This window comes from Penicillium cataractarum (genome assembly GCF_028827025.1).
Source record: "Penicillium cataractarum strain IBT 29864 chromosome Unknown utg000001l, whole genome shotgun sequence".
Lineage (NCBI taxonomy): Eukaryota > Fungi > Ascomycota > Eurotiomycetes > Eurotiales > Aspergillaceae > Penicillium > Penicillium cataractarum.
The window spans coordinates 5,114,836-5,138,028 of NW_026622737.1; the positions used below are offsets into that span (position 1 = coordinate 5,114,836).

General features: G+C 50.5%; 10 protein-coding genes across 10 annotated transcripts; 6 read left to right on the forward strand and 4 right to left on the reverse strand.

The window, feature by feature from the left end:
* Window positions 1-821: 821 nt before the first annotated feature.
* On the forward strand, window positions 822-1,526 carry N7496_001806 (uncharacterized protein; the record flags this gene model as incomplete). Its single annotated transcript, XM_056694737.1, has 3 exons — window positions 822-978; window positions 1,046-1,105; window positions 1,192-1,526. The coding sequence occupies 3 exons, from the start codon at window positions 822-824 to the stop codon at window positions 1,524-1,526; spliced, it is 552 nt and encodes a 183-aa protein (XP_056561466.1).
* Window positions 1,527-3,189: 1,663 nt separating this feature from the next.
* N7496_001807 (putative GABA permease) lies at window positions 3,190-5,025 on the reverse strand (the record flags this gene model as incomplete). The annotated part of the gene is made up of 5 exons (XM_056694738.1): window positions 3,190-3,563; window positions 3,615-4,481; window positions 4,521-4,753; window positions 4,807-4,867; window positions 4,941-5,025. The coding sequence occupies 5 exons, from the start codon at window positions 5,023-5,025 to the stop codon at window positions 3,190-3,192; spliced, it is 1,620 nt and encodes a 539-aa protein (XP_056561467.1).
* Window positions 5,026-6,274: 1,249 nt separating this feature from the next.
* N7496_001808 (SDR family NAD(P)-dependent oxidoreductase) lies at window positions 6,275-7,125 on the forward strand (the record flags this gene model as incomplete). The annotated part of the gene is made up of 2 exons (XM_056694739.1): window positions 6,275-6,740; window positions 6,806-7,125. 2 exons carry the CDS (start codon window positions 6,275-6,277, stop codon window positions 7,123-7,125), a joined length of 786 nt encoding a protein of 261 aa, XP_056561468.1.
* A 473-nt stretch (window positions 7,126-7,598) lies between these two features.
* N7496_001809 (GFA family protein) lies at window positions 7,599-8,069 on the reverse strand (the record flags this gene model as incomplete). Its single annotated transcript, XM_056694740.1, has 1 exon — window positions 7,599-8,069. The coding sequence occupies one exon, from the start codon at window positions 8,067-8,069 to the stop codon at window positions 7,599-7,601; it is 471 nt and encodes a 156-aa protein (XP_056561469.1).
* A 3,788-nt stretch (window positions 8,070-11,857) lies between these two features.
* N7496_001810 (uncharacterized protein) lies at window positions 11,858-13,300 on the forward strand (the record flags this gene model as incomplete). Its single annotated transcript, XM_056694741.1, has 2 exons — window positions 11,858-11,904; window positions 12,310-13,300. 2 exons carry the CDS (start codon window positions 11,858-11,860, stop codon window positions 13,298-13,300), a joined length of 1,038 nt encoding a protein of 345 aa, XP_056561470.1.
* A 1,259-nt stretch (window positions 13,301-14,559) lies between these two features.
* N7496_001811 (uncharacterized protein) lies at window positions 14,560-15,922 on the forward strand (the record flags this gene model as incomplete). The annotated part of the gene is made up of 5 exons (XM_056694742.1): window positions 14,560-14,734; window positions 14,827-14,836; window positions 14,922-15,077; window positions 15,181-15,451; window positions 15,503-15,922. The coding sequence occupies 5 exons, from the start codon at window positions 14,560-14,562 to the stop codon at window positions 15,920-15,922; spliced, it is 1,032 nt and encodes a 343-aa protein (XP_056561471.1).
* Window positions 15,923-16,661: 739 nt separating this feature from the next.
* Window positions 16,662-17,862, forward strand: N7496_001812 (mannosyltransferase complex subunit MNN9; the record flags this gene model as incomplete). The annotated part of the gene is made up of 2 exons (XM_056694743.1): window positions 16,662-17,783; window positions 17,842-17,862. The coding sequence occupies 2 exons, from the start codon at window positions 16,662-16,664 to the stop codon at window positions 17,860-17,862; spliced, it is 1,143 nt and encodes a 380-aa protein (XP_056561472.1).
* Window positions 17,863-18,490: 628 nt separating this feature from the next.
* On the reverse strand, window positions 18,491-19,932 carry N7496_001813 (Zn(2+) transporter YKE4; the record flags this gene model as incomplete). Its single annotated transcript, XM_056694744.1, has 4 exons — window positions 18,491-18,506; window positions 18,562-19,486; window positions 19,564-19,714; window positions 19,798-19,932. 4 exons carry the CDS (start codon window positions 19,930-19,932, stop codon window positions 18,491-18,493), a joined length of 1,227 nt encoding a protein of 408 aa, XP_056561473.1.
* A 232-nt stretch (window positions 19,933-20,164) lies between these two features.
* N7496_001814 (nucleolar protein 16) lies at window positions 20,165-20,935 on the forward strand (the record flags this gene model as incomplete). Its single annotated transcript, XM_056694745.1, has 2 exons — window positions 20,165-20,292; window positions 20,365-20,935. The coding sequence occupies 2 exons, from the start codon at window positions 20,165-20,167 to the stop codon at window positions 20,933-20,935; spliced, it is 699 nt and encodes a 232-aa protein (XP_056561474.1).
* A 243-nt stretch (window positions 20,936-21,178) lies between these two features.
* On the reverse strand, window positions 21,179-22,937 carry N7496_001815 (PEX28-32 family peroxisomal membrane protein; the record flags this gene model as incomplete). The annotated part of the gene is made up of 3 exons (XM_056694746.1): window positions 21,179-22,496; window positions 22,577-22,714; window positions 22,780-22,937. 3 exons carry the CDS (start codon window positions 22,935-22,937, stop codon window positions 21,179-21,181), a joined length of 1,614 nt encoding a protein of 537 aa, XP_056561475.1.
* Window positions 22,938-23,193: the final 256 nt, after the last annotated feature.

Consider the following 23,193-nt stretch of genomic DNA (forward strand, 5'->3'; position numbering starts at 1 on the left):
TTTACTGGAAATTAATCTTAAATTGAGTCGATTATCTTTTTACATGGCGAGGATACACGGTCGTTCATCCACCCAAATCGCGGGGTATCCTCGTGCAATTGGCCGTAAAACCCTCAACTCTTCGGTTTTTGGATTCAAAAGCTGCTATCGGGTAGTCTTGCCGAAGAAAAACTCGCATCTGCATGTCTCAGTTTGCAAGACAACTGATTGCCTGGCTCTCATCCGCTACAGGGCGTAGTGAGATTATAGCCCGAGCTGGGCGTGGAGCGTCACGAGAGCTTACCTCCGAGGATCACCCATCAAGTACTATACAATTATGAATGGGGGATTTCTATAGGGCGATAACCGGTACTAAAGAGAATTGCTTAGGTCCTACCTCGTGTGGCGCCTGCAATGTTCGTCGTCATTATGCTTCAGCCACCGGGCCGGCTGTGGAACGGTAGCAAGAGTAGGGATGTGTTTCTGAGACCAATAAACGAGGCTGATTCTGGGTGGAAAGGTACAAGGTGGACCCCAGATATTCCAGGAACGCGGACTCGTGAGATCCCCTCGGAAGTTTAGGCATCTCTGTGCGAGCGTGCCCTGGGGAAAAGGAGAGCGTGGACGCGTATCCTTTACGGCTGATGGGATTATGAAGTGGGCTATGAATGAAATATCATCTCACTTATAACATGGCCAGATCAGAATATAGTTCGCGTATTGCTAACTGTGCAATATTTGTTGCTGTGTCTGACTATATTGGTATAAGTCTCACCATACTTTTATTCAACCCTCCTTTTCTTCTACCAGAACAAATTGCCTTTACCCTTTACTTGAGAGAAATGCCCTTTTTATACTCTTTTCGTCTATTTCTTGCTCACGCCCTTTTCGGCTTCATCTGCTCGGGTTGGCCGCTATATGAACGTGGTGCTAAGAATCTATTCCACATCTATGCTTTTGGAGACAACATCAGCGGCCTACAGGTTTTCTATGCAGACGGTAATCTCCATTCTTGCCTTTGACCTTAGCACCTGATATCACTCTCATTCTCTCTTTTTAACTGCAGGAATTGCAAAAATTGGCGACCCGACGCAGTCTAATGCAGCCGAAGTAGTTCCGGTTTACTGTAAGTGATCGCCCACCTTCGATCTAGCCAGCAGGCAAGGTCCACCGAGTGTCCATCGGCAACTAAATGATCTCACCCCACTCTAGTTACAGTTTCGAGCACAGAGGAATACACATGGCTTGCGCATGCTGACTCGAATAATGCCACCTGGTCAACCAAGGTTCTCTACATGGCCGATGGAGGGTCGGGTGAAGTTGGCTTCACTTCGTCCGACTCTACAGGCAAACTTACCGATGTGTGGTGGAATTATGGTCATTATGTCATGGTGAAAGTCGACGAGGCAAATTTCTATGCTACGCCTATTGCCGGTGCTACTGGCTGGTACACTTTGTCGTGGAGCAATTCGGGCCAGGAAGGGTCAGGCCAAACGCTGGTGACTTTGAGAACCATCGAGCCCTCCACTGGATCTGTTCTGAGTTGAGAGGGCTGGGCTTTGAAGACTCGTTTCCTGTTTTGGACAATAATACGAGTGGGGACAAGGGCTTGTGGATTTGGGGGCTGAATTGATTGCTGGGGAAGTAGTCGGTCTATGGAAGTACTACTATCTCGTCACATCGTGTTGTTTGCCAAGAAATTTGATATGAGAATTGAGAGTGATACACCAGACTGCGATTACGTATAGTGCCAATTTCCGGCCTCCACTTGCTAGCGTCGGTAATTTATGTGGCCCCGGATCATGCTCTTTTTACGAGTGAAAGTAGTGGCTGGCAGGGATAAACCTGTCTAAATCCCGGCTAGCATGCATGGTAGTGGATACCGAGCGATCGGACAGATCGTGAACCATCGACGGTTAGCCACGTCAATCCCTAAGCCTTAGCTGGCTTAGATCCCGGCAGGACAAAGACTGACGAGTACATTATTGATGGAGCCTTGTCCTACCTTTTGTTCGTGTGGCCCCGCCTACCCTCCATCATCTTACTCTCGGCATTTCAAGTCACACGCATAAGCTAGCGCCTACCTGTAGCAAGCTTATCGAGCCCTCAGCCGGATTTGCCGATGAGACTGTATCTACCACCACGATCAATTTTGCGCTGCTTTGATCATTCTGTTGGAGCACGCGAGTCACCTAATAGCTGGGTGCCATCAAAGGCTCCAGATCCCTGTAGACACCCCCCGACGTTCGGGCCCGGGATACGACGAACGGGCTTGAGTGAGACATTATCCGACGAAGGCCTCACCGATATATATGTTTTCTTCTTCTTGTCATCACGGCATGCCAGTTGTCCAAAACTAGTGCCCACTATTCTCGTATCATATAATCTTTCCTCCCAACCAGATTTCCAGCTGGGCGCCTTGGTTGCCAAGTCGGGTTATCCAACCCTCTCATACTCGGGCGTCGCGCTTAACTCTAAAGAGAAACAGCTACATTAGACCCAACATAGAGCATGCACACAAGCGAAGCCAAGCAAAGAGGTCCTTCCATCTACAGATCTTGGAGCGGAAAGCTTTTTCTCCTCAGAAAGCACCTATTCTTAGATTGCGGAGGATATGTACTGTCCCTTTTGTGCTTGACCTCTGCCGTGGTCTGCACGTACTATATAGTTAGTGCTGACCCCGCAGGCTCGTGGGGACGTTGTGGGACGGCGCCTCGTCGTAATGTGTCTTCGTGGACTGGTCTGGATATCAACCTAATGCACGATCTGCCGCTCGCTACCACAGGGCTGACAGAGTGAGTTCATTTGTTTGCCGTCGAGAGGCCCAGAGCGAGCCGATATCCTGGACAATTCTAATGATTTGTAGCCCCCTCCGAAGCCCGGACTTTCCTGCAGACGGGATTCGAATGTAAGCCTTTACCTATACAACCGTAGGGTTTGCGGCTTCTGATTCCACGGCAACAATAATGGCAAACGGACATAGCAGCCAGATTTACACCATACGACCATGTAGTAGAATTTCACCTTGAGGTACTAATTTGGTTTGTGTCGAGGATATAACAGTCAACTTTTATAGTATTTCCCCGTGGGGTCAAAAGATTATGCCGCCCTTCGTGCGCACCTCCTCTTTCCCGGAATATGAATATCTAAGAATGTACATAACTGGTTTATAATACAGTTTCAAGTCGCCTTGACTAAAGATAGCTCTACCTAAGCCTTCTTTTCGTTCACCTCGGTTGTAGCAACATCACCTCGGGCGGTGTTCTGTGCAGTGTTCTGGCCCTTCAGAAAGCTCACAGCTCCCGGACCCGTAAAGTTCTTCCGGCCAGTAGTGAACCAGGTCACAATGCTAATAAGACCGATGACACCAACAGCAGCGCTAGTGTAGTTCATCGACTCCTCATTAACAGGAGCCGTACTGGGGAAGTTGAATGTGATAGATGCGAAAAGAAGGAACAGAAGTCCAATAAAGTTGAGACCAATCGACACAGGAGTGGAGAATGAATAAGGGCCCTCCAGCTTGGTGACATGGCCGGAGAAGTATCCAATAAGACGGCTGAAGAGAGCCATTGCATAGGAAAGATCTAAGATTATCGTTAGTCATTTTCTTGTCAGTTAGAAATTAGATATCTTACAGAAGCCTTCGGTCGAGATTGAGATGACAGTCTCAAAGCCTGTTGTGGTGCCGAATTCAATGGCATCAAGGGCCAACTGGACGGCCAGTGTGAGAAGAACGGCGTTGACGGGTACCTGACTCTTGCTCTCGACCTTGCTGAATACGTTCGAAAACGGCAGTCCGTTGTCACGAGCAAAGGCAAAGACAGAGCGAGATCCTTCGGCGAGAATGTTGACACCCGCGACAATGACAATCACCGCAATTAGGCTAGACAAAATGCACGTGGCGACCTTGCTGCCAGTCGAGTCGTAAATAATCTGAATGACGGGAACTCCGGTACTGCTCTCTGCAGTCTCTGTGATATCGCCAATGCAGAAGCAAAGAGTGAGCAGGAAAGCGAATCCAGTAACCGCACCCAGAACCACGGCCAAGACGATAGCCTTGGGCGCCTCCTTCGAGGCGGATTTCATTTCTTCCGTCATATGCGACGGAGCATCGTAGCAACACATGCCAAAGCATGCCTGCAAGATACCGATAATCGCGGCCATGCCAGTACCCCAGCCTGTGGTGTTCTGGAAATCTTGGAACACAAAAGAGGCCGGTTGTTTATGATCGTTCATTGCAAGGAGGGTAACGGTGACGATAACGAAAGAGCCGACGTTCCAGATTAGAATGAATTTGGAGATTCGATGGAGTAGGTGAGAGCCCCAAAGATTGATTGCAGCCGACAGGAAAGCCACGAGGTAGGCTACCAACACCGTCTGCCATCTTTCGATTGTATATTCCGGGAAAACTAGATTTGCCATTCCCAGCACAAAGTTGGAGGCAATGGAGTTATTCGTGGCGCCCATCGCGAGGAGGCCTTTTTTCCACAGGGTTAGCATGCCTATAACGCGTTTGGTCAGTCATTGGGATGGAGACATACCAATAAGCATGAACCAGCCAGTAGCGTATGATAAACCTCGAGCAAACCGAGGAGGCGTAAGTGCAGCAACCCATGAGTACTGTCCTCCCGCAACAGGGTACATGGAGCACATTTCTGCCATCGGGATAGCGACAGCCAAAGTGAGCAAACTGACGCCGATGAAACTAAAGACCATGACTGGCGGACCACCCGAGGTCACACCAACGATGAACACACCACTCAGTGCCGTCCATCTAGGGATTTTGTTAGATACGCAAATTCCTCCAGCCGAGGGGAAAGCACTCACGATGTCACAACACTGAAGCTAAAACCAATCATAGACAACAACCCGAAAGAACGTTTGAGCTCTAGGGTTCAGCCAGATGTTAGTATCAAGAGTATAAGCACTCGACGATCAACGGGGCGGTGTCGTTGACTCACCCTGCTCATATCCCAAATTTTCAAGGCGAACATCTTCGGTGGTAGTGCCTTTGAACACCTGTGAATCCTCGTCTTCTTTTGACATGGTTGCAATGAAGCCGTCCTAGGTAGGTAGAGCAAACAAGTTTCACCCGGACGGGCGAGGCCTATCATTTAAAAAAGACTGGAGGCTGGAATGCCTGTCATCTCTACCCCGTGGTATCTCCAACACTCCATAGAAGGACCAGGTGATCCTAGTCAAAACTGTCGGGGTGATAAGATAGATAGACTCCCATGATTTCCTGATTGAGAAGGTCTGCGCGATGCCGGTGGAGCCCAGTCTGCCAGTCCCGAACGGCCAGTGAACCTTCTCGGGAGTTTTGCGGGGGATCAGGCAACGCCTTCAAATCGGCCCCCTGCCGCCGATAAGCCAAGTCGGCTCTTCGCAGCCTGTCATTTGTCCAGTCATCGATAGACCAGGGAGCTGATATCAATTGCCATAGCGGTTCTGTCGTGACAATTGGGTAATAAAAAAGCCTGGGGCCGCCTGTCCATCTCCTGGTCCTGCCCTTATTGATGCGGTCGTCGGCTAATCCAGGGCCAACTTTCCTCTATGAGAATCAAGAGTTTTCAGGGAAAGGTGCGAGGCTTACGCCTCTTCTTCAGTCGGCTTGTCTCCGAAGGATAATACAGGATCACTCGCTGGTTCTCCGAAGAGATGTACTCCGTGCAGCTCCCCCCAATCGGATGGCCAGCAGGATCCCGCCGAGGGAAAGCCAGGAGCCCTTCCAATTTAGGAAATAGGGCTTAGGGCTCCGGATGATGGAGGTGCCGACAAGCATTTGCATGTAATTTTGCTTGTTACCCGATTCTGTATTGTTTTCGGCAGATCGATGCAGGAGCCTTGTCAACTCTAGATGCAGTTGACGAGAAAATAACCTTCTACACGTGGCAATGAGACCAAAGAGCCTAAATTTAAGCTTGTCTCTTCCCAGCCAGCCTCTGCTCCTAATGAAATCAAGCATTTTGTCCTCATAGTACTGCTTTTTTCTAACAAACAGCACACCAGAACTCAGTCGTACTGGAATTACCCCTCGCCGTCAACTGCCAAATGAATGGTTCGATGGCTGTTGCTCTGGCCCTTCTCCCCGGAATCGTAACCACCGAGGCCCCTCCAAGCGAAGCATGATGAACCACTTCGCGACGGAGAGCGGATACAGCACCTCCCGTCGCTATGAGGAAAAAATCACTACTTAAGGCCAACAATGGCTGCTCTGTCGTAGGCTTAGTTTCCACAAACCCCTGTCGAAATCTTCACCTAATACAAGCCAACGCGGTAATACCAACCATCTACAATGTCTGAGCAGATTCTCGCAGGCAAGACGTGCCTCGTCACCGGTGGAGCTGGTGGATTGGGCAAAGCGATCGCGACTCACTTCCTCGGCGCTGGCGCCAACGTGGTGATTTGCGACATCAACGACGAGCGTCTACAGCAAGCCTCGGCAGAATTGTCCTCGAAGGGACCCCTCCGGGCCATCAAGTCCGATATCACTAAATTCGATGAGGTGAAAAGTCTATTCGACGAGCTGATCCGGGAATTCGGCAAGATTGACGTCTTGGTGAACAATGCTGGTATCATGGACCATTTCGCCCCCGTTGGCGATTTGGATGTTGAGCAATGGGAGCGGGTGATGGCCCTGAACCTCACTGCCCCTATGGTCCTGAGCAAAATGGCTGTTAAAAACATGCTGGAGCAACCGAAGCCTGATGGTCGCATTATCAACATCGTCTCTGTTGCTGGTCGAGCTGGATGGGCTGCCGGTAAGTTGCACGCCCCTTTTATTTCGCTTTGTAAAAAACAAACATTCTGACTTGGATATAATTAGGTGCCGCTTATACTGCCAGCAAGCATGGCTTGGTTGGATTGACCAAGAACACTGCCGCCTTCTACGGCAACAAGGGCATTCGCTGCAACGCCATGATGATGGGTGCTATGAACACCAACATTGCCGACGTGTTCAAGACCGGTATGCACATGGAGGGCTACCAGAAGATGAACTCCATCTACGAGTCTATGCAGGCTCCTGCCTGCGATCTGGATGAGGTTGCTGGGTTCTGCGTGAACTTGACTTACGGTCCGGGTGCCAGTGTCATCAACGGCGCATGCATTGCTATCGACAACGGCTGGACCTGTGTCGTTGGCTAAACTTTTGTTTATTTTGACCGAGCATGTGAGATCTGGTATTTATATTTGTGTACATATATCAGTAGCGACTTCCATTCATACCTCTTTCATGGCGCTTCGAAAGAACCATGCTTCTCATGAAAAGTTTCAAACGTAATCCTCCACTCCCTCGCAAGCCAGTGCCGTCAAAATTTACAAATTTATTGTTACTTTTTCCATATGAGAACCGGAGATCTAATTTCCGAATCCACGTCGTGTTGCTATCTCCCCACTCATAGGGATATATTAAGGTTGCGAAGTACCCCGCTTTTTGTTTTCGCCGTGGCCCATACGATATCTCACCATCCTACTTCACTGTCATCTAATAAAGAAGACAATGAAAGGAATATAGCTTTTTGTAGTATAAGCTATCCGAGTCTATATAGGCCAAAAATTCATTCAATTATTCTCATTTAGGAAAACGTGGACAGGCATCACGCACACTGAATCTCCACTCAACTCTTCGACTGCGCTTGAGTCGGTCGCGGCGGCTCCGTCGCATAACTCTCTACTCCCTCCGGAATATCAACAATCGCATGCTGCGTCCAAACATGCACAGCACTCCTCATCATCTCCTTATCCAGCCCCACCAAACACCCACCCTTAACATTCGTCGTCGCGGTAGGACCGGGCTTCTCGCCTGGCGCCGGCATCGAATCCTGAAAGCGGTGGAAAAGCCGAACACCACAGTTCTTGCAGAATACACACTCCATCACTCGGCCCTTCAGCGTTGGGCGAGTCCATACTCCCACGAGGTCGGCGGCGGATGAGGGGAGATCAAAGTAAGGAAAGATGGCAGTGATGCCGTGCGCGGAGGCACTCTGGTGTTGGCATTCCGTGCAGTGACAGACGTATAGACCTAGTGGTTTGTCTGTTGAGGTTTCAAATTCGATTTTGGCACATTGGCAGCGTGCTTTCATGCCCATTTTGGCCGTTTTTGAGGTGTTGGGGCTTTGATGGGTGTTGACGGGGTAGTTGGTGGTTGTCGTGAGGGTGAGGGGTAGTAAGTTAGATAAAAGCTTGGTACAAAGGGATCGGGTAACATGGATCTGATCTCATCAGCAAGATCCCATGGTTAAATATGAGATATTAGTAGCATGTTAGGCGTCCCATCTAACGCTTTCTGCGTTCTGGAATATTAAGCCTTTACGCCTAATAGGCTAGCGGGGCCCTACACACGGGCCATGAGAATTATACGAGCCTGAGAATATACGAGCCTCCTAGATTCCACTAGACTATCTAGTCTCGTCAAAAGAGACCCTAATATTACATTCAGATCACTGTCGATCGGAAACCGAACCTGGGTCTCGAATCCAAACCCAATGAAGCAAGTCCACGAGTAGTCACTTTGCCAGGCTACTCTTTCCCTCTCGATCGCAATGCTTAAACGTTAATACCCCGATATGATTATGGATGCACTCGGATAAATTGACCTATAACCATGTCAGAAATCTTCCCTGGAGTATGCGACTTATACTCACCGAAGCACACTGGTGGGTTCCATCGTGATCGTTTAATTCAGCATACAGCCACGGAGCTCTTTCTGGGCCTTCGAGGGAAAGACGAATCTCCGTCGCGCTGTGTGCAAAGCTATCACCTCCCCAGACAAACTGGCCTCGAGTGAAGTGTGAGAAAACAGGGTTGCAGGTCTTGCGATACAGTCTATACGTACCGTTATTATTACCTAGGCAGAGATTCAGGTCTAGCTGAGAATAACTCCATGATCCATTCGGTCGCTTGCAGCGACAGCTGAGAGTGCACCGATTCCTTAGGTTGATATTGATCGAGTGTGTATGGAAGGCCATCGTATCTTGCTAGAGGCTGCCTAGCGGTCAACGAAAAAGGAATGGTCCTCGCGCGGGGACTAGGACTGATGATTCCGAGTGTCTGTCAGGTCAGATTTCTTCTCTGACAGCTGAAGATGAAAGGTCTTTGTGTTCTGAATGACGATACAGGGGCGTCAGGGCATCTCGGTGACGTGCGAACGACCCATGGTTCACAACCTAGATACACCCGTGGAATATACTCGTGCCTATTCTTATTTTAATTTCTTTTACAACAAATCAGGCGTTGTGCATTCATGCATCTACTTCGAGAAGCTTGTTATATGTCGAATCTGTGTATATAGCATCGCCTCAACCACCTCCTTCTTCACCCAGCGACAATAAGGCCTCATCTCGACCCTCATCTCCTGCTATCCACACGTCCGCTTCTTACTACCATCATGTACTTTTCCCCTTGCCTCCACTTTCCTCGCAATTCGCGACCACCGCAGAATACCCTAGAGACGTACGCCCATTCGTTGTGCCGTCGCTAAGAAAGCCTTGCTAGGCGAATCAGCCAGCCACTACATTGGCCATGCGCCCTTCTAAGGCGTTCAAGAAGTCATCTAGAAACTATCAGGTTAAAGACTTTCTTTGTCTTGAATCGACTTATAGATATACATCGGTATAAATCTATATGTTTTTGAACCCTTATAAATAGACACTGGCATGGTTGGACGGCTACAAGGTACTTTAGGTAGGTCTTATTTTTACAGGGAGCAGGCTGGCCAAGTTTCTATCAGTAACGTCCATATCAAAGGAGGTTTATTTGACTGTATCATCCGACGGGGCTTGTAGAGGGAATCATTTACCGGCTAGGTAGCCATCTCGCGAAGGATGTCCAAGTATTCCACAGAGAAAAGGCGTGGGATGATGGAGGGGCAGTGCCAGCATGACATGCATGAGGTTGGGGTAAGTAACGGCACGGAACATGCAGGGGCATCATCGGCAAGGCTGCACCGATCTTGCCTCTTCCGAGCCACATCTCCACCGGGAGATGTACAAGGTGGCTGTCCATCTCCATCCTAGGAGGGGTCTTCGCGACTGAATCACCCTGGTCAATGTGAGTCATTAGTCTCATCCACATTCTTCAGGTGTGTTGCATTTGAATCATTTGGGCGATCGCTAGCTCCTCCTTCTCCATCGGAGAATCATGAGAGCTACCAAGACACCATATTCCCCCGGGGGTGCATCGATTCCATTGGAAGAATGAGAGACTAGTCAGTTATAGTCCGCTGGTAACATCCGCAAAGCTTCCCGTGTAACCAGCACGTACCCGCTGCAGCCAGCGGGGGTGTGGAGTGGGAGGGGGGGGAAGGGCACAGCTAAAATCAAGATCTATATGCATATCATTCCACATCCATATCTCGACTAGGCGAGCTTGCCGTGACCCTAGGATTCCTCTCCCAAAAAAGCAAATTCTGCAGCCTCGACAGCTCAGCTCCCGGATGAACCTCCTGACTCATTTATCCCCAGCTTGGATGGTAGATGGGCGGGGGTTGTCACCCCTCCCCCAAAGGCCAAAAAACGAAAACTAGAGTCTCTTCATCCGAGACATTCCCTCTTCTACTCATTCCCCCCGAAGGGGAAAAAAAAGCAAAGAGAGGGAAGCAAAGGGCCAAGATAGTAACGGAAAGAGGAATATTCCTTCGTCAGCGATCTCAGCCACTGAAAGACACAGGGACCCTCTCTCCTGGGATGGTGATAGGTGAGAATCCGGATGAAGAGGAGGGAAGGTTTTAGTAAAAAGGTGGTCCGAAGGTGTGAGTGTCGGCTGATCGTCTGAACGAGACGTCCTGGTTGGTCGGGCTGAACATCCCTGACTCTTCCCGATGATTTGCAGCGATCATGTCGATTTGATTTGGGATGATTAATATTATCAATTCTGGTCATTTCTGTGGAATTGTGGTGCACTGTTTCTGACTATTTCTAGCACTATTATGACCAGGCACCCATGACCAGTCTCTCGGAGATCTACATCCCCCCCGTTTGCCCGTTGCCCGCCACTCTGGAGATCGGGTTGACGTGGATGATCCCATCCCAGGTACGTGATATGAAAGAACCCACCCACACTCGGTCCAGGGCTGTGCCTTGGAACGAACGGCTTGCTCGGGTCACCGGGCGACGCCGCGTGGAGAAAAGTACGGATATTTATGCCTAGAGAGCAGATAGATAGTACCTACAGGACACATAGAGTTAGTATAGTTAGTGCTAGTATCTCCCCCGACAAGAGGCGCAAAGAAAAGTAGTCAGTCCCATGTTTCACAGGTGCCTGGCCAGCTGAAGCTTTTATAAACCAGCTGTTCTCTTCATATTCTGGTTCCTCTTTTACCCCCCTCTTGCTACTGAAGATTCTACTCCGATCCGAATATTTTCTCGAGTATGTCGATAAACCACGATAGCCCGCTCGATTCTGAATGAGACTGGGCCCTTGCAAAAGTTCTAGACTGGCTTTGAAACGACTCTGGCTCCACCATACCGTTGAAACTGTGACAGAATCCTGTGGACGTGATTACGAAATCTCCTGTATGCTGTCCACAGCGAATCAGCAGGGGCTCGGAAGGGAGACTCCGGGCTAATCCTACACGCCTTGGGAATACTATAGGATCTCCTATAGAGTGGTTTACTTTCGATTTCATAGACCTTATAGATTCTCACATTTTACAATGGTACGTGCTTTTCTTTTTCTCTTTTCTTTCTTTTTTTTTTCTTCTTTCTTTTGGCCCAGGAACCCCGATGGTATCCGTTGGGAACCGTGGAATTGCGGCGCCCAGTGGAGCCTCTCATACGCCAGAATCCATCCAGAACGCCTTTCGAAGAGGAAGGCATCGGATTTCTTGGCCCCAAAATGTTAATTCCCTTACTATGTTCCCCCTCCCTAAATCCTCAAAATGACGACATTCCGGATAGGCGGGAGTGGAGCCCACCCCCGCAAGGCGTCCACCAACTTTTTTGGCTGACGAGAGAGACAGACGATGCGCCGCAAACAATTAAAACCAGCATCCACTTCCCCTTTCTCATACTCTTCTTCCTCGTCATCCTCCTTCTATCCATCCTCTCTCAGCAGCAATTCATACTCGGATAGTAAGTGACCCCCTATCATCATATATTGTTCTTCAATGATATTCCTCCATCTCCCCATACCCAATGTCTACTGTATCCTACTATAGACTTTCCCCCTGATACCCAATACCCACCTATCATGTCTTGATACGTCAATGGCCCAATAATTAGAGCGAATCTCAATCGCCGCCGTTTGCCGTGCCCCTTCCCCTTCCCCAATCCATCCTGATACATTCCACTGCTCGACACGTGTGACATTCCGTCACCTCTCATTCCCAAGTCTGACCCTCTTAGGCCTTTCCTCTGGATCGCGCTCTCGTTCGTCCCCTTCCCGACCGCGGGACCATCTGGAGCATCTGATCCTCAAGCACGGTTACCCCACTCCCGTCTCCCTGTCCTCCCTGCGGGATTTGACGGCCACCTCCTCAACATATAACCCGCCCACCCCTCCTCATCCGCGACGTTCTCGTCGATCGGACTCAATTCCCATCGACGCCTTCGACTCTCTTACCCTCTCTGCTTCGTCCACCAGGCCCATTCCAATCCCTCGCCGCCGCCACGGCCTAGAGTACGACGATCATCTCCCCGTGACGCCGCTCACTGGCCGCTTTGATCACGACGATTACCTGGAAGACTGGGAGCGTGCCTCACTCTCGGCTAGATCCAGACATCTTCGATCGCCGCTTGGATCAACCCGTTCATCCCGATACCATCATCACTCTCCTCTTCCTCGCAGCATGCGTGCCGATCATTCCCCCTTCTACTCGCCGGTTGCTTCACCCACCATGTCCCCCCGCCGCCCAAGTTCCCCACAACCCTCGCGCTCGCGCACCCAAACCCCAGCCAAGGCTATGCCAGGCTTCCATCTCGGAAGTCTACCTCGCTTCCACCCTGCCGTCTACCAGTCCAGCACCGGCGGTCACTCGGTCACCGGCCAGCCGCCGTCTCCCCGGCAATCCCGGCAAGGGAATTACCGCACCGCATCGGGGTCACGCGACATCAAATGGCAGTATCGAGACCTGCTGGACGGCTCAACGCAAAGTCCGTCGGCCCCGCGCCTTGATCCCCTGCGCAGCCCGGGTCCCGTCACGCCGCTGGCTCTCGAGTCTGCTGACTATCTGGCCGCCGGGAATGCTGGTAACGTAGGCCATGGCTCTCGTGATGCTGCTGGTCAGCACTCGGGCCCGCCAACGGATTTGGTGGAGAAGTTGATTGCGCGCGAGAATGAAAAGGCACGGCAGAAGAATCGCTTGTCTGCTAAGGGGCGGTGATGGGATCGCTTCTTCTCGTGCCTGTCGTATGGCCTTGTCTCGTGACTACGGCTACGCCTTCGACTACTCTTCCCTCTCTTGCATCAGAATCGGTGTTTTATTTTCCTGGCCCTCTCCCTCTTTGCTTCTATTCTTTCTTCCATTGTGTTATGGTGTTCTGGGCATGGAAACAAAGACCCAAGAGCGCTACAGATCGAGCTCTGCGCATGATATATGCCTTTGGATTTCCTTCTTTCCCCTTCCATTCTTCTATTGCTCTTTCTCTTCGCGCATGAATCATTTGTCCCCAGCCCAGACCCGATCACCCACAGCTTTTGTTACGGGTTATTCCCTTTTGCATTACGATAGCATATATCTATACCCCCCACTGGTCTCACAGTACGGCGATACGCATTCCAGTTCCAGACTAGTCAGACCTTTGTTCTTTTGAATTTCAATAATTTGAAGGCTTCTGCGACCTTCATTAAACAAGATTTCTCCAATATGTATGCCTTACATTCTGCGTAGATTGGATTTAATAAGATGCGTTGAAATAATGGCATTGTCGTCGGCTTAAATCAGTAGTCCTAGTTGATTGTCTCCACGGGGCGATCATTCTTATCAATTTGAAATTATTTACAAATTGCCTCCTTATTTTCCTTTTTCCGAGTTTGTTTCCTTCCTCCATTCCAAAAATTGCGGGGTTAAACTGCCAAGGCCGTAGATTCACCTTCCACCTTGGCAACACAGTACCATCGATCTCAAGATCTCAACTCCAATCCACGATTCGGTCCGATCTAGATCTAGATCTCGACTAGTAAAGTCTCAGAATTCTCTACAAATCACGAATCATAATAACAGATCGATCGATTCTTCCCCGGGCAATAACCTATCGTCATACTGTACTCCGTACTTTAGCGACTAAAAACTCCAGCATTGATGACTGAGGTATCCACCCAAGCGGAGTCCGGAGGAAGACAACCGCTCCCCGGGCAAAAGCTGCGGTTGCGGGGCCCTCAAGGGCGGATCATTAAAGACTTTCCGATCTCGCTCCCCTTGAATTGTTTCTTTTTTTGACGCTTTTTTGAACGGACATAATAACAACCCTCCCCTCCTCTAAGCGCTCCGTATCGCGAATCCTCCCACTCGGTCATCCCAAACGCTCAAGGCGACCGAACCCTCTACCTCGGTTGTTACGATCTCCGGCTACGCGAAACATTTTCCGCATTGAATTCTGGCGCCGCTGACGCACGCGTCGGCTTTGCGGTTAAACTTGGACAATGTCCTCGGCGCAGGCGCCCTTGGAAGTTTTACCTACATCTACGATGACGGAGAAGCAGGTTGTGAAGGGGGCGGCACAGGAGAAGAGTGGGAGTAATGCGCCTGCGGCGGCAAGCAAGTCAAATTACAAAGGGTTTGTGGCTGGCGTGTTTTCAGGGATTGCAAAGTTGAGTGGTGAGTTTTTTTGGTCGTCATTGGCTTTCTAAGTTTTTCGATCGACAGTTGGGTTTAGTGTCAGTGCTAATCGTCTCGTTGAAAACTTTTAGTTGGACATCCGTACGTCATTCGAGAATCTCTTTTCGTTTTCCCCCCTTACTTGGAGCACGTTGGAGGCAGGGTAATAACTGTTTGGATTTTATAGGTTCGATACTGTCAAGGTTCGACTTCAGACTAGCAAGGATGCGCACTTTAAGGGACCTTTGGATTGTACGTTACAGACGGTGCGCAAGGAGGGTGTGCGGGGTTTATACAAGGGTGCTTCACCACCGCTGGTCGGATGGATGATGATGGATTCTGTGTGAGTATTTCCTTGGCGTGGCGATCCCCTGCTATCAGATGGAGGGGGAGTAATGGTTGGAAGATCGATGAAGATCGACGCTGATTATCTCTTCGTGGAACAGAATGCTGGGATCTTTGACGTTATACCGAAGACTGCTTCTAGAGAATGTCTTCTCGAAGCCCGAACTCCGCCGATACATGCCCTTCTCGCGCAGTACCGATCTATCAACACTCCCCTCCTTCGGCCATGGTATTGCTGGTATCCTGGCTGGTACGACAGTCAGCTTTATCGCCGCTCCGGTCGAGCACATCAAGGCTCGATTACAAGTACAGTATGCAGCGGATAAATCCAAGCGCATGTACAGCGGACCAATCGACTGTCTGCGCAAAATGGTAAGCCATTCACCCCTTTCACATCCTTCACAATCTAATAGAACAATTCAGCTCCGCACACACGGCATCAGCGGTGTATACCGCGGCCTCTTCGCCACCATGTTCTTCCGCTCCTTCTTCTTCTTCTGGTGGGGATCCTACGATGTCCTCACCCGCTACATGACCAACAACACAAACATGTCCGCTCCTGTAATCAATTTCTGGGCTGGTGGAATCTCGGCCCAAATCTTCTGGTTGACATCCTACCCCTCCGACGTGGTGAAACAGCGCCTGATGACAGACCCGATGGGCGGGGCCCTGAATGATGGGCAAAGACAGTTCCATAGCTGGAAGGATGCTGCTCGGGCTGTTTGGCGGGAACGTGGGTGGAGAGGGTATTGGCGGGGATTCGTGCCGTGTTTCCTGAGGGCGTTCCCGGCGAATGCTATGGCTTTGGTTGCATTTGAAGGCGTGATGAGGACCTTGCCTTAAAGGAGCTTGGGAGTGGTTATATTAGAACTGCTCATATCTTCACTCAATGACTTTGTACATATACATATGAGATGCTTGATACATACGGGAAGCATTGGAATGAGAAAAGAACCAATTTTTCAACGTCATACCCTAGTGAGACTTCATTTTCCTTGATTTAGCTCTACGATTGCTACGCCGAGGTTATCCGAATTGCGGAATGTGAGATGTTGACAAGCCGCTTTCGGTAGATTGCGCTGCTTCGGGCCACTGTTTTGGGCATCCCGCAGTAAGCCCGTCAGGAAATGGGGTTCCAGAGGTGCCATGCGATTTGGCGATTGGACAAAGCCTATTGTGTTCGAGATTGTTGCTGTTTAAGGAGAGCTTCCCGATAGGAAAGCTGCATATGTCAAGTCAAGGTCCGAGCATAGTTCTCTTTCCGGCCCTAGAATCCAAAGCTCGAAAATAAGACATGAACTTCATCGATATCTTTTCTCCTCTTCAAACCCTCGCTAATCAAACACAATTCCTTCGGAGTCCGGACCAGGCCGTCCGTGTCGACAATAAAAACTACCAATTAACCACTTGATACCAGGATACTCGGTGGGCCAAAGATTGAGATCATCCGCTAGCGACTCCGCCGGCTGCCTGAGGCCACGGGCGTGCTGATCGCCGTTTCAGATCTGAGCTACCGCAATTCTACAATCTGTCACAACTACTACAACTTCACAACACAATCGCAAATAGAGGGAGAACGGCCATGGCCGTCGCACGCTCTATGCGCCGTGCGAGTCCCATCAGCCTCGTGCTGGCTGCCCTGCTTGCCTTTGGCTTCATAGTATTCATGCTATCTCCTTCCACGCCCTCCGTCTCCGCATCCGCATCCGCCGTCTCCTCGCAACAGCGCCAGGAAGATGCTGCAGAACACCCTCTCTCCCCACCGACAAAACCCTTCCTCAAGTCCCCGGCCGTCCGGAGCAATGGCGTCCAAGCTGCCCCGCCCGTCGTCCACTATAACCTCAACAACCAGACGAGCTCGAGTAACGCGATCGCCAACCGCGAGCGGATCCTCATTCTCACCCCGCTAGCCCGCTTCTACCAAGGATACTGGGATAACCTGGTCAAACTGAGCTACCCACACGAGTTGGTCTCGCTGGGCTTCATCGCACCCAAGACGAAAGACGGAAACGCCGCCGTTGCCGCGCTTGAGAAAGCCATTCATACCACGCAATCCGGCCCGATCGATAACCGCTTCGCAAGCATCTCCATTCTTCGACAGGACTTTGAGCCACCACTACAATCGCAAGACGAAAAAGTCCGGCATAAAATGTCTGCGCAGAAAGAGCGTCGTGAATCTATGAGTCGCGCGCGGAATAGTCTCGTCTTCACCACGATGGGACCGAGTACCTCATGGGTTCTCTGGTTGGACGGGGATATCGTCGAAACACCTGCCTCGCTCATCCAAGATCTCACAAAACACAATCAGCCCGTCATCGTACCGAATTGTTACCAGCGGTACTACGATTCTCATTCTAAGAAATGGGATATCAGACCCTACGACTATAACTCGTGGATCGATAGCGAGCAAGCTCAGAATTTAGCCGCGGAAATGGGCCCAGATGAGATTCTGCTAGAGGGTTATGCAGAGATGCCGACTTACCGCACGCTGATGGCCTATTTGCCTGATTTCAAGGCTCTGGATCCCCACCGGATGGTGGCGCTAGATGGTGTCGGTGGAACGGCGCTTATGGTCAAAGCCGACGTCCACCGCGATGGCGCCATGTTCCCTGCTTTCCCGTTCTTCCATCTCGTTGAGACGGAGGGTTTCGCGAAGATGGCGAAACGGTTGGGATATTCTGTCTTTGGACTGCCGGATTATTTCGTATGTATCTCCCATAATCATCTATCAAAGAGATCCATTGCTGACGCCAGAACTTCAGGTCTATCATTATAACGAGTAAACGGGACCCAAATGAGTCCCTACTTCTAAAGAACAGATTTAACATGCAATGCATGTCTCGCGCGCTGTGCGCTCGATCTGCGTCTCCTATTCGTCTTTGCTAGCAAGGACGGAAGACGCGCCTCCCACATGAGAAACCACACCCCTCGGCGTCTTTGTTTTGCGAAGTTCTGTGTTTTATTTCTTGAGTTATCTTTTTGGCATTCCTCTTCGTACTTTCTTCGATACGTTGTCCCTACGAGCAGAGGATTCGAAATTTCTCTCATAGAGGACGGACTTGGTACTAGATTTGATTATGAATTCGTTTCACGTGGGTTGTTTGGTGTGGCGTTGAGGATTTCTTGTTGTATTGGGTGTCTTCTGCATACATTGGTGGTCTGCGTCAGATCAGGCGGGATTGGTGTGAAGCTTGGGACTGCTAGATATACGACTGAGAAATGTCATGTTTTTCCGAATATTTGGTGTTTTGAAATCGATCAGGAATAGAGGTTTAATGCCAAGCTCTAATTATCAATTGCCAAGACTGAAACTAATTTCTACTATCTACTATTTTACCCCATATAATGGAGGTGAACTATCGATTACCTTCTGGGGGTATTCATATAAGCTCCATCAGATTATCAGGGCTTTTAGTCCCAAGAGATTCTATCAACTTGGTCAGTTAAATCACTCTTCTGAAATCGGGGGTCAATATACTCACGCAAGCATGATACCGGCGCCAACGGCAACAGCCAAGAACTGCGTAATAGTCTTCCGCACCTCGGCACCCTTATCCTTACCAGTCTCCAACAACTCAGGGATAACAGCCACAGTACCAACATACAAGAAGGTTCCCGCAGTGAAAGGAAGTAACATATCCCCCCACTGGAGGCTAGTGCCCCAAAGTCCAGCACCGGGACCGGCCTCGGAAACGGCACTGTTACCCCCGAACTCCTGGACAGCGATACCAATGAATGTTCCCAAGAAAGCACCAACGGCCGTGACGAATTGTGCGCCCATAGCCTTGCGCTTGGAGAAACCGGATTGGATGAGGAGGGCAAAGTCGCCGACTTCGTGGGGGATTTCATGGAAGAATACGGCGACTGTGGTAGTTGCGCCGATGGTGGGGGATGCATAGAAAGATGAAGACAGGGCGAGACCGTCGGTGATGTTGTGAGTAAAGTCTGCGATGAGGTTGAGATATCCGCCCAGCTTGACGCTAGGGTTGATCTCCTTCTCTGGGGTCGAGTCCTCCGAGACCTCCTTTGCGGACTTGGACTTGCGCTGCTTCAGCTCGCCACTGGTCTTGTCGTTGGCTTCGGAGCTTGTGGTGCTTGCGGCTGCTACTTCGGTGTGAGAATGGCCGTGGGAGTGATCGTGGCCGCCCTCGCCGCCTGTAGCGATGCGCAGAGCCTTGTCCATTGCAACGAACGTGAAGAAGCCAACCATGATACCCAGGCCAAGCAGGAGGTTCTTGTTTGGTTCGACCATGACGAAGCTCACGTGGTCGGGGGAGTCTTCGCCAAGGAAGATCTCTGGCAGCAGGTGGAAGAGGGTGTCACCGAGTAAACCTCCAACGGCAAAGGCGACCATGACGGACAGCGAGGCGGGGTCAATGTTAGGGGGGCATAGTGCCAGGAGGAAATCTGTCAATGTGATAGGGATATTGTTAGAAAAGCTCCGACGTGTATATTTGATAAATTCCATAAGATGACAGACGTACTAGGAGGACCGGAAATATACAGCGTAGCCAGGAGGGAGTTCACAGCCGGACTTCCAGGGAACAACACAGCGAAGATCTGCGAGGTAAGACTCGCAGTCTCCGGCGCAGAAGCTCTCTTTTGCTCATTGAGAGCTTCGACCAAAGGACAATTCTAGAACCAAAGTGTCAACATCTGTAAAGAGGGGCCAGAAATAGTCTATAAGCTCAAGTCGACCCAAGCTCGTGATGTATTACCTGCAATTGCTCCTCAATCTCACCAACAGACAAGTCACCCGGACGAGCTGTAGCAGCCGCCAACGCGGAGAACAAAAGACATCCAGCAACGAGTGCAAAGCCCGTACGGCGCGAGGGCATGAATCGCGAAGCCATTGGTGAGAAAATAACCCGAGGGATGTAGAAGGGACAACAAGGGAATAAACAGCCCGCGTGTGGGCGGCTTATCGCCGTGGTCGGACCACTGATTACTTTATCGGCGGACCCTTCGACAAACATGCCAAGACTCCAGAGGAAAGATGCAAACACAAAAAAGTTTCGATAACGCTGATACTGATTGAATTCCAACGATTCCTCCGAACATCCATCCACATCAACAGTCGCAAACATGGGCAAGATTCTACAGAAAAAGAAGGCTCGTTCTGGTCTCTCCAAGGCCAAGGCCAAGAACAACCGCCTTAAGAGCGGTAACAAGAAGATCAATGTTCTAGGCAACGCCATCATTGCGCAAAACTGGTATGCGGGAAACAACCTCGAAAAAAAAAGTTGCTTTTATGATCGCATGCACTGACATCGATTTCCCACTAGGGACCGTGACTTGACCCTTACACAAAACTACAAGAAGCTCGGTCTTCTGCACAAACTCAACGCCCCTACCGGTGGTAAAGAACGCATCCCCGGACGCAACGACCTCCAAGAGAAATCAAACTCGCTCCACATCAACGGCAGCGCCGTTGCCGCCGCGCAGATCGATCTGGGCGAGACAAAGGTCGAGCGCGATCCCGAGACCGGCAAGATTCTGCGAGTGATCCCCGACTATGAGGAGATCGAGGTTGCCGGCAAGAAGCGGCGACGCGATAACCCGCTCAACGACCCTCTGAACGATCTATCAGACAGCGAAGACGCCTCTTCTCGGGTCATTTCCAGCTCCAAGGTTGTTCAGCAGTTGGAGCGCCAGGCCGATATGGAGGGACAGGGAGAGAAGGCTAAGAAGCCGCGGCATCAGAGCTCGCGCGAGGGAGAGTGGATCTCGCGGTTGATTGAGAAGCACGGGGATAATCTCTCGGCTATGGTCCGTGATCGCAAGTTGAACCCTATGCAGCAGACTGAGGGTGATATTCGGAGGAGAATCAACAAGTGGAAGAAGAGCCAGGCATGATATCGAGGAATTCCTTTCATTTCAGCATTTGGTTAGGGCGAGTTTGGCGTTTTTGAACTTTTTTACCCCAATCTTTTTGTGGTGGTTTTTGATAAAAAGTACCTCTTTCTATAGATATTCACGAGGGAGATGTACTTGAACAGTGTATAGTTCCTTCAAACTGAGCACATATCAGAGCTATCGGTGTCTACTATATACACATATGCCTTATTATAATCTTGGTATCATTGCGCGGTCGTACATTTAATTCTGGCCCAGGGTCGAGTATGTGACGGTGACAGCTCCAGTGGGTGGAGCATTCATGCGCTGCACAATCCGCACCCATCGTCGGCGTCGCCACTCTCCTACTCCATAGGAAGCAGGAGCTGCTTCCTCCCAGTCTCCGGATAACTTCGCCCGGTGCTTGCCCTTTGGCGGCGAGGCGGCTTTTGACTTGGATGATGGGGTCGACACGTCCAGATCACCGTATGCCATGGGAGTTACTTCGTCGTCCTCTTCTTCTCGCGTAGTGGATTGCTCAGAGGGGAGATCCCAGACCCAGCCACCAACCTGATCAATGATGGCGTTGCCATCCGGGGTGACCCCCGGAAGCTCGAACCCAACCCCAGTAATCATACGCTCGACTACCCACTCTCGGCAATCCAAGTCAAGTTCCCATTTCTTGCTCTTCCATCTCCAGCCAGAGGGAGGCTGGACGTCATCGAAGAACCGGCATCCGCGGGGCCGATCTCCGGCGATGCGTGAGGGCGACAAAGGGTCATACGGCTGGGGGCTGAACAGGAAATTCTCCCATCCAGACTCTGACATTTCAGATGTTCGGTGCTGGAGCTCAAAAATCTCGACTTCTCGCTCTTCGGGGTCGGTGTCAAGTGAGATCTCTGCCAACTGTTCCAGTGCAGACATTGCAACGGAGGGATCCTTGGGGATCGCAGCTCCAAATCCACCCTCGTCCTCGTCGCCAGCTATCGAGTCCAGGTCCGATAATCCGCTACCCACATCCTCCATTAAGCCCTTGACAAAGTGTTGCACTTTGGGGTTGATAGACAGAACGGCAGCGTTGCCAACTGCCAGCATGATCAACTTCAAAGGCAAGAGATGCGCCATGATGAACATTACCGCTGTAGCCACCGTACCCCCTAGGAAGATAGTCGAGGATAGCTTTTCGTTTGAAAAATTCGTCAGTGGAGCAACCACGCCGATGATTGCATCGTGAGCATCTGAGAAATCTGCCATGACGTTCTGGAGATCTCGCATGTTGCGGAAGAAATCCTTGGAGGTCTCCGAAGCCGGTTTTATCGTCTTTGCTGGTGCTAGTGCCGGACCTTCATATGAGTAGTATGGAACGATACTAGACGTAGATGTAGAGGGTGGTGGAGGGTGGCGGGTTATAAACGCCGGCACCATGATAAACAGAAGTAGAACCACCAAGGGTAGAATCAGAACCAGGTGCGGATCCAAGCAGATGAAAGAATAGACGAATAGAAAAGATATCGTATGTGCTGGTGTTTCCCAGCTGAGCACACGTTCAACTCGAGTCTGGAAGAGAAACACTACGCCGATTCTAGACAACCCGTGGTTAGCTCTCTCTCTCTGTCACAGAGTTGGGCAGTCTGAGGATAAATGTCTCGGGTTCCAACTCACCTTGCATTAAACCGGCGAAAATTGTTGGACATAGTCGGTAGACTAAAGGGTGGCCGCTTGGGAGATGCCACAAAGGCCTTATCTCCGAGGTCACCATCGTCGTCGGCGGGGATGATTTGTTGTAAAAGTCTGGCATCGCTACAGTCAGAAAACGAGCATAAACCCCCCTATCGAGGCCCGGTCTAGGCAGGTGAATATAGTACTTGGAGAATAATCTGTCCTGGATAGAGTTCTTTGACTGCGAGGATGATCGTGAATGTGCACTGTCTGGAGAGCCGCTTCTGCGCCTCGGCTTCTTCATGTCCAGCATGGGGGCAAGATCGTCACGGTTCACCATGGCGTCCGGAATATGTTCATCCATGCTGGAAAATGGTCACCATAGCCCAGAAGTAGACAGTAAGAGAAGTGAAAGAGAGAGCAGAAGAGAAGAAAGTAGGAAGAATGGCAGCTGGGGGGAGAATATCGGCGAGCTGGTCGAGGCACATGTGCTTCTCTGTCGATGCCTGCTAAATCGGGCAAGGGTCCTTTTCTGGGGGTGGGCGGTACCGCGTATTGTCAGATCATCACCGGCGGAACTGTAATGGCAGGAATAATGCTGGTAACTCTGGTATGGTATG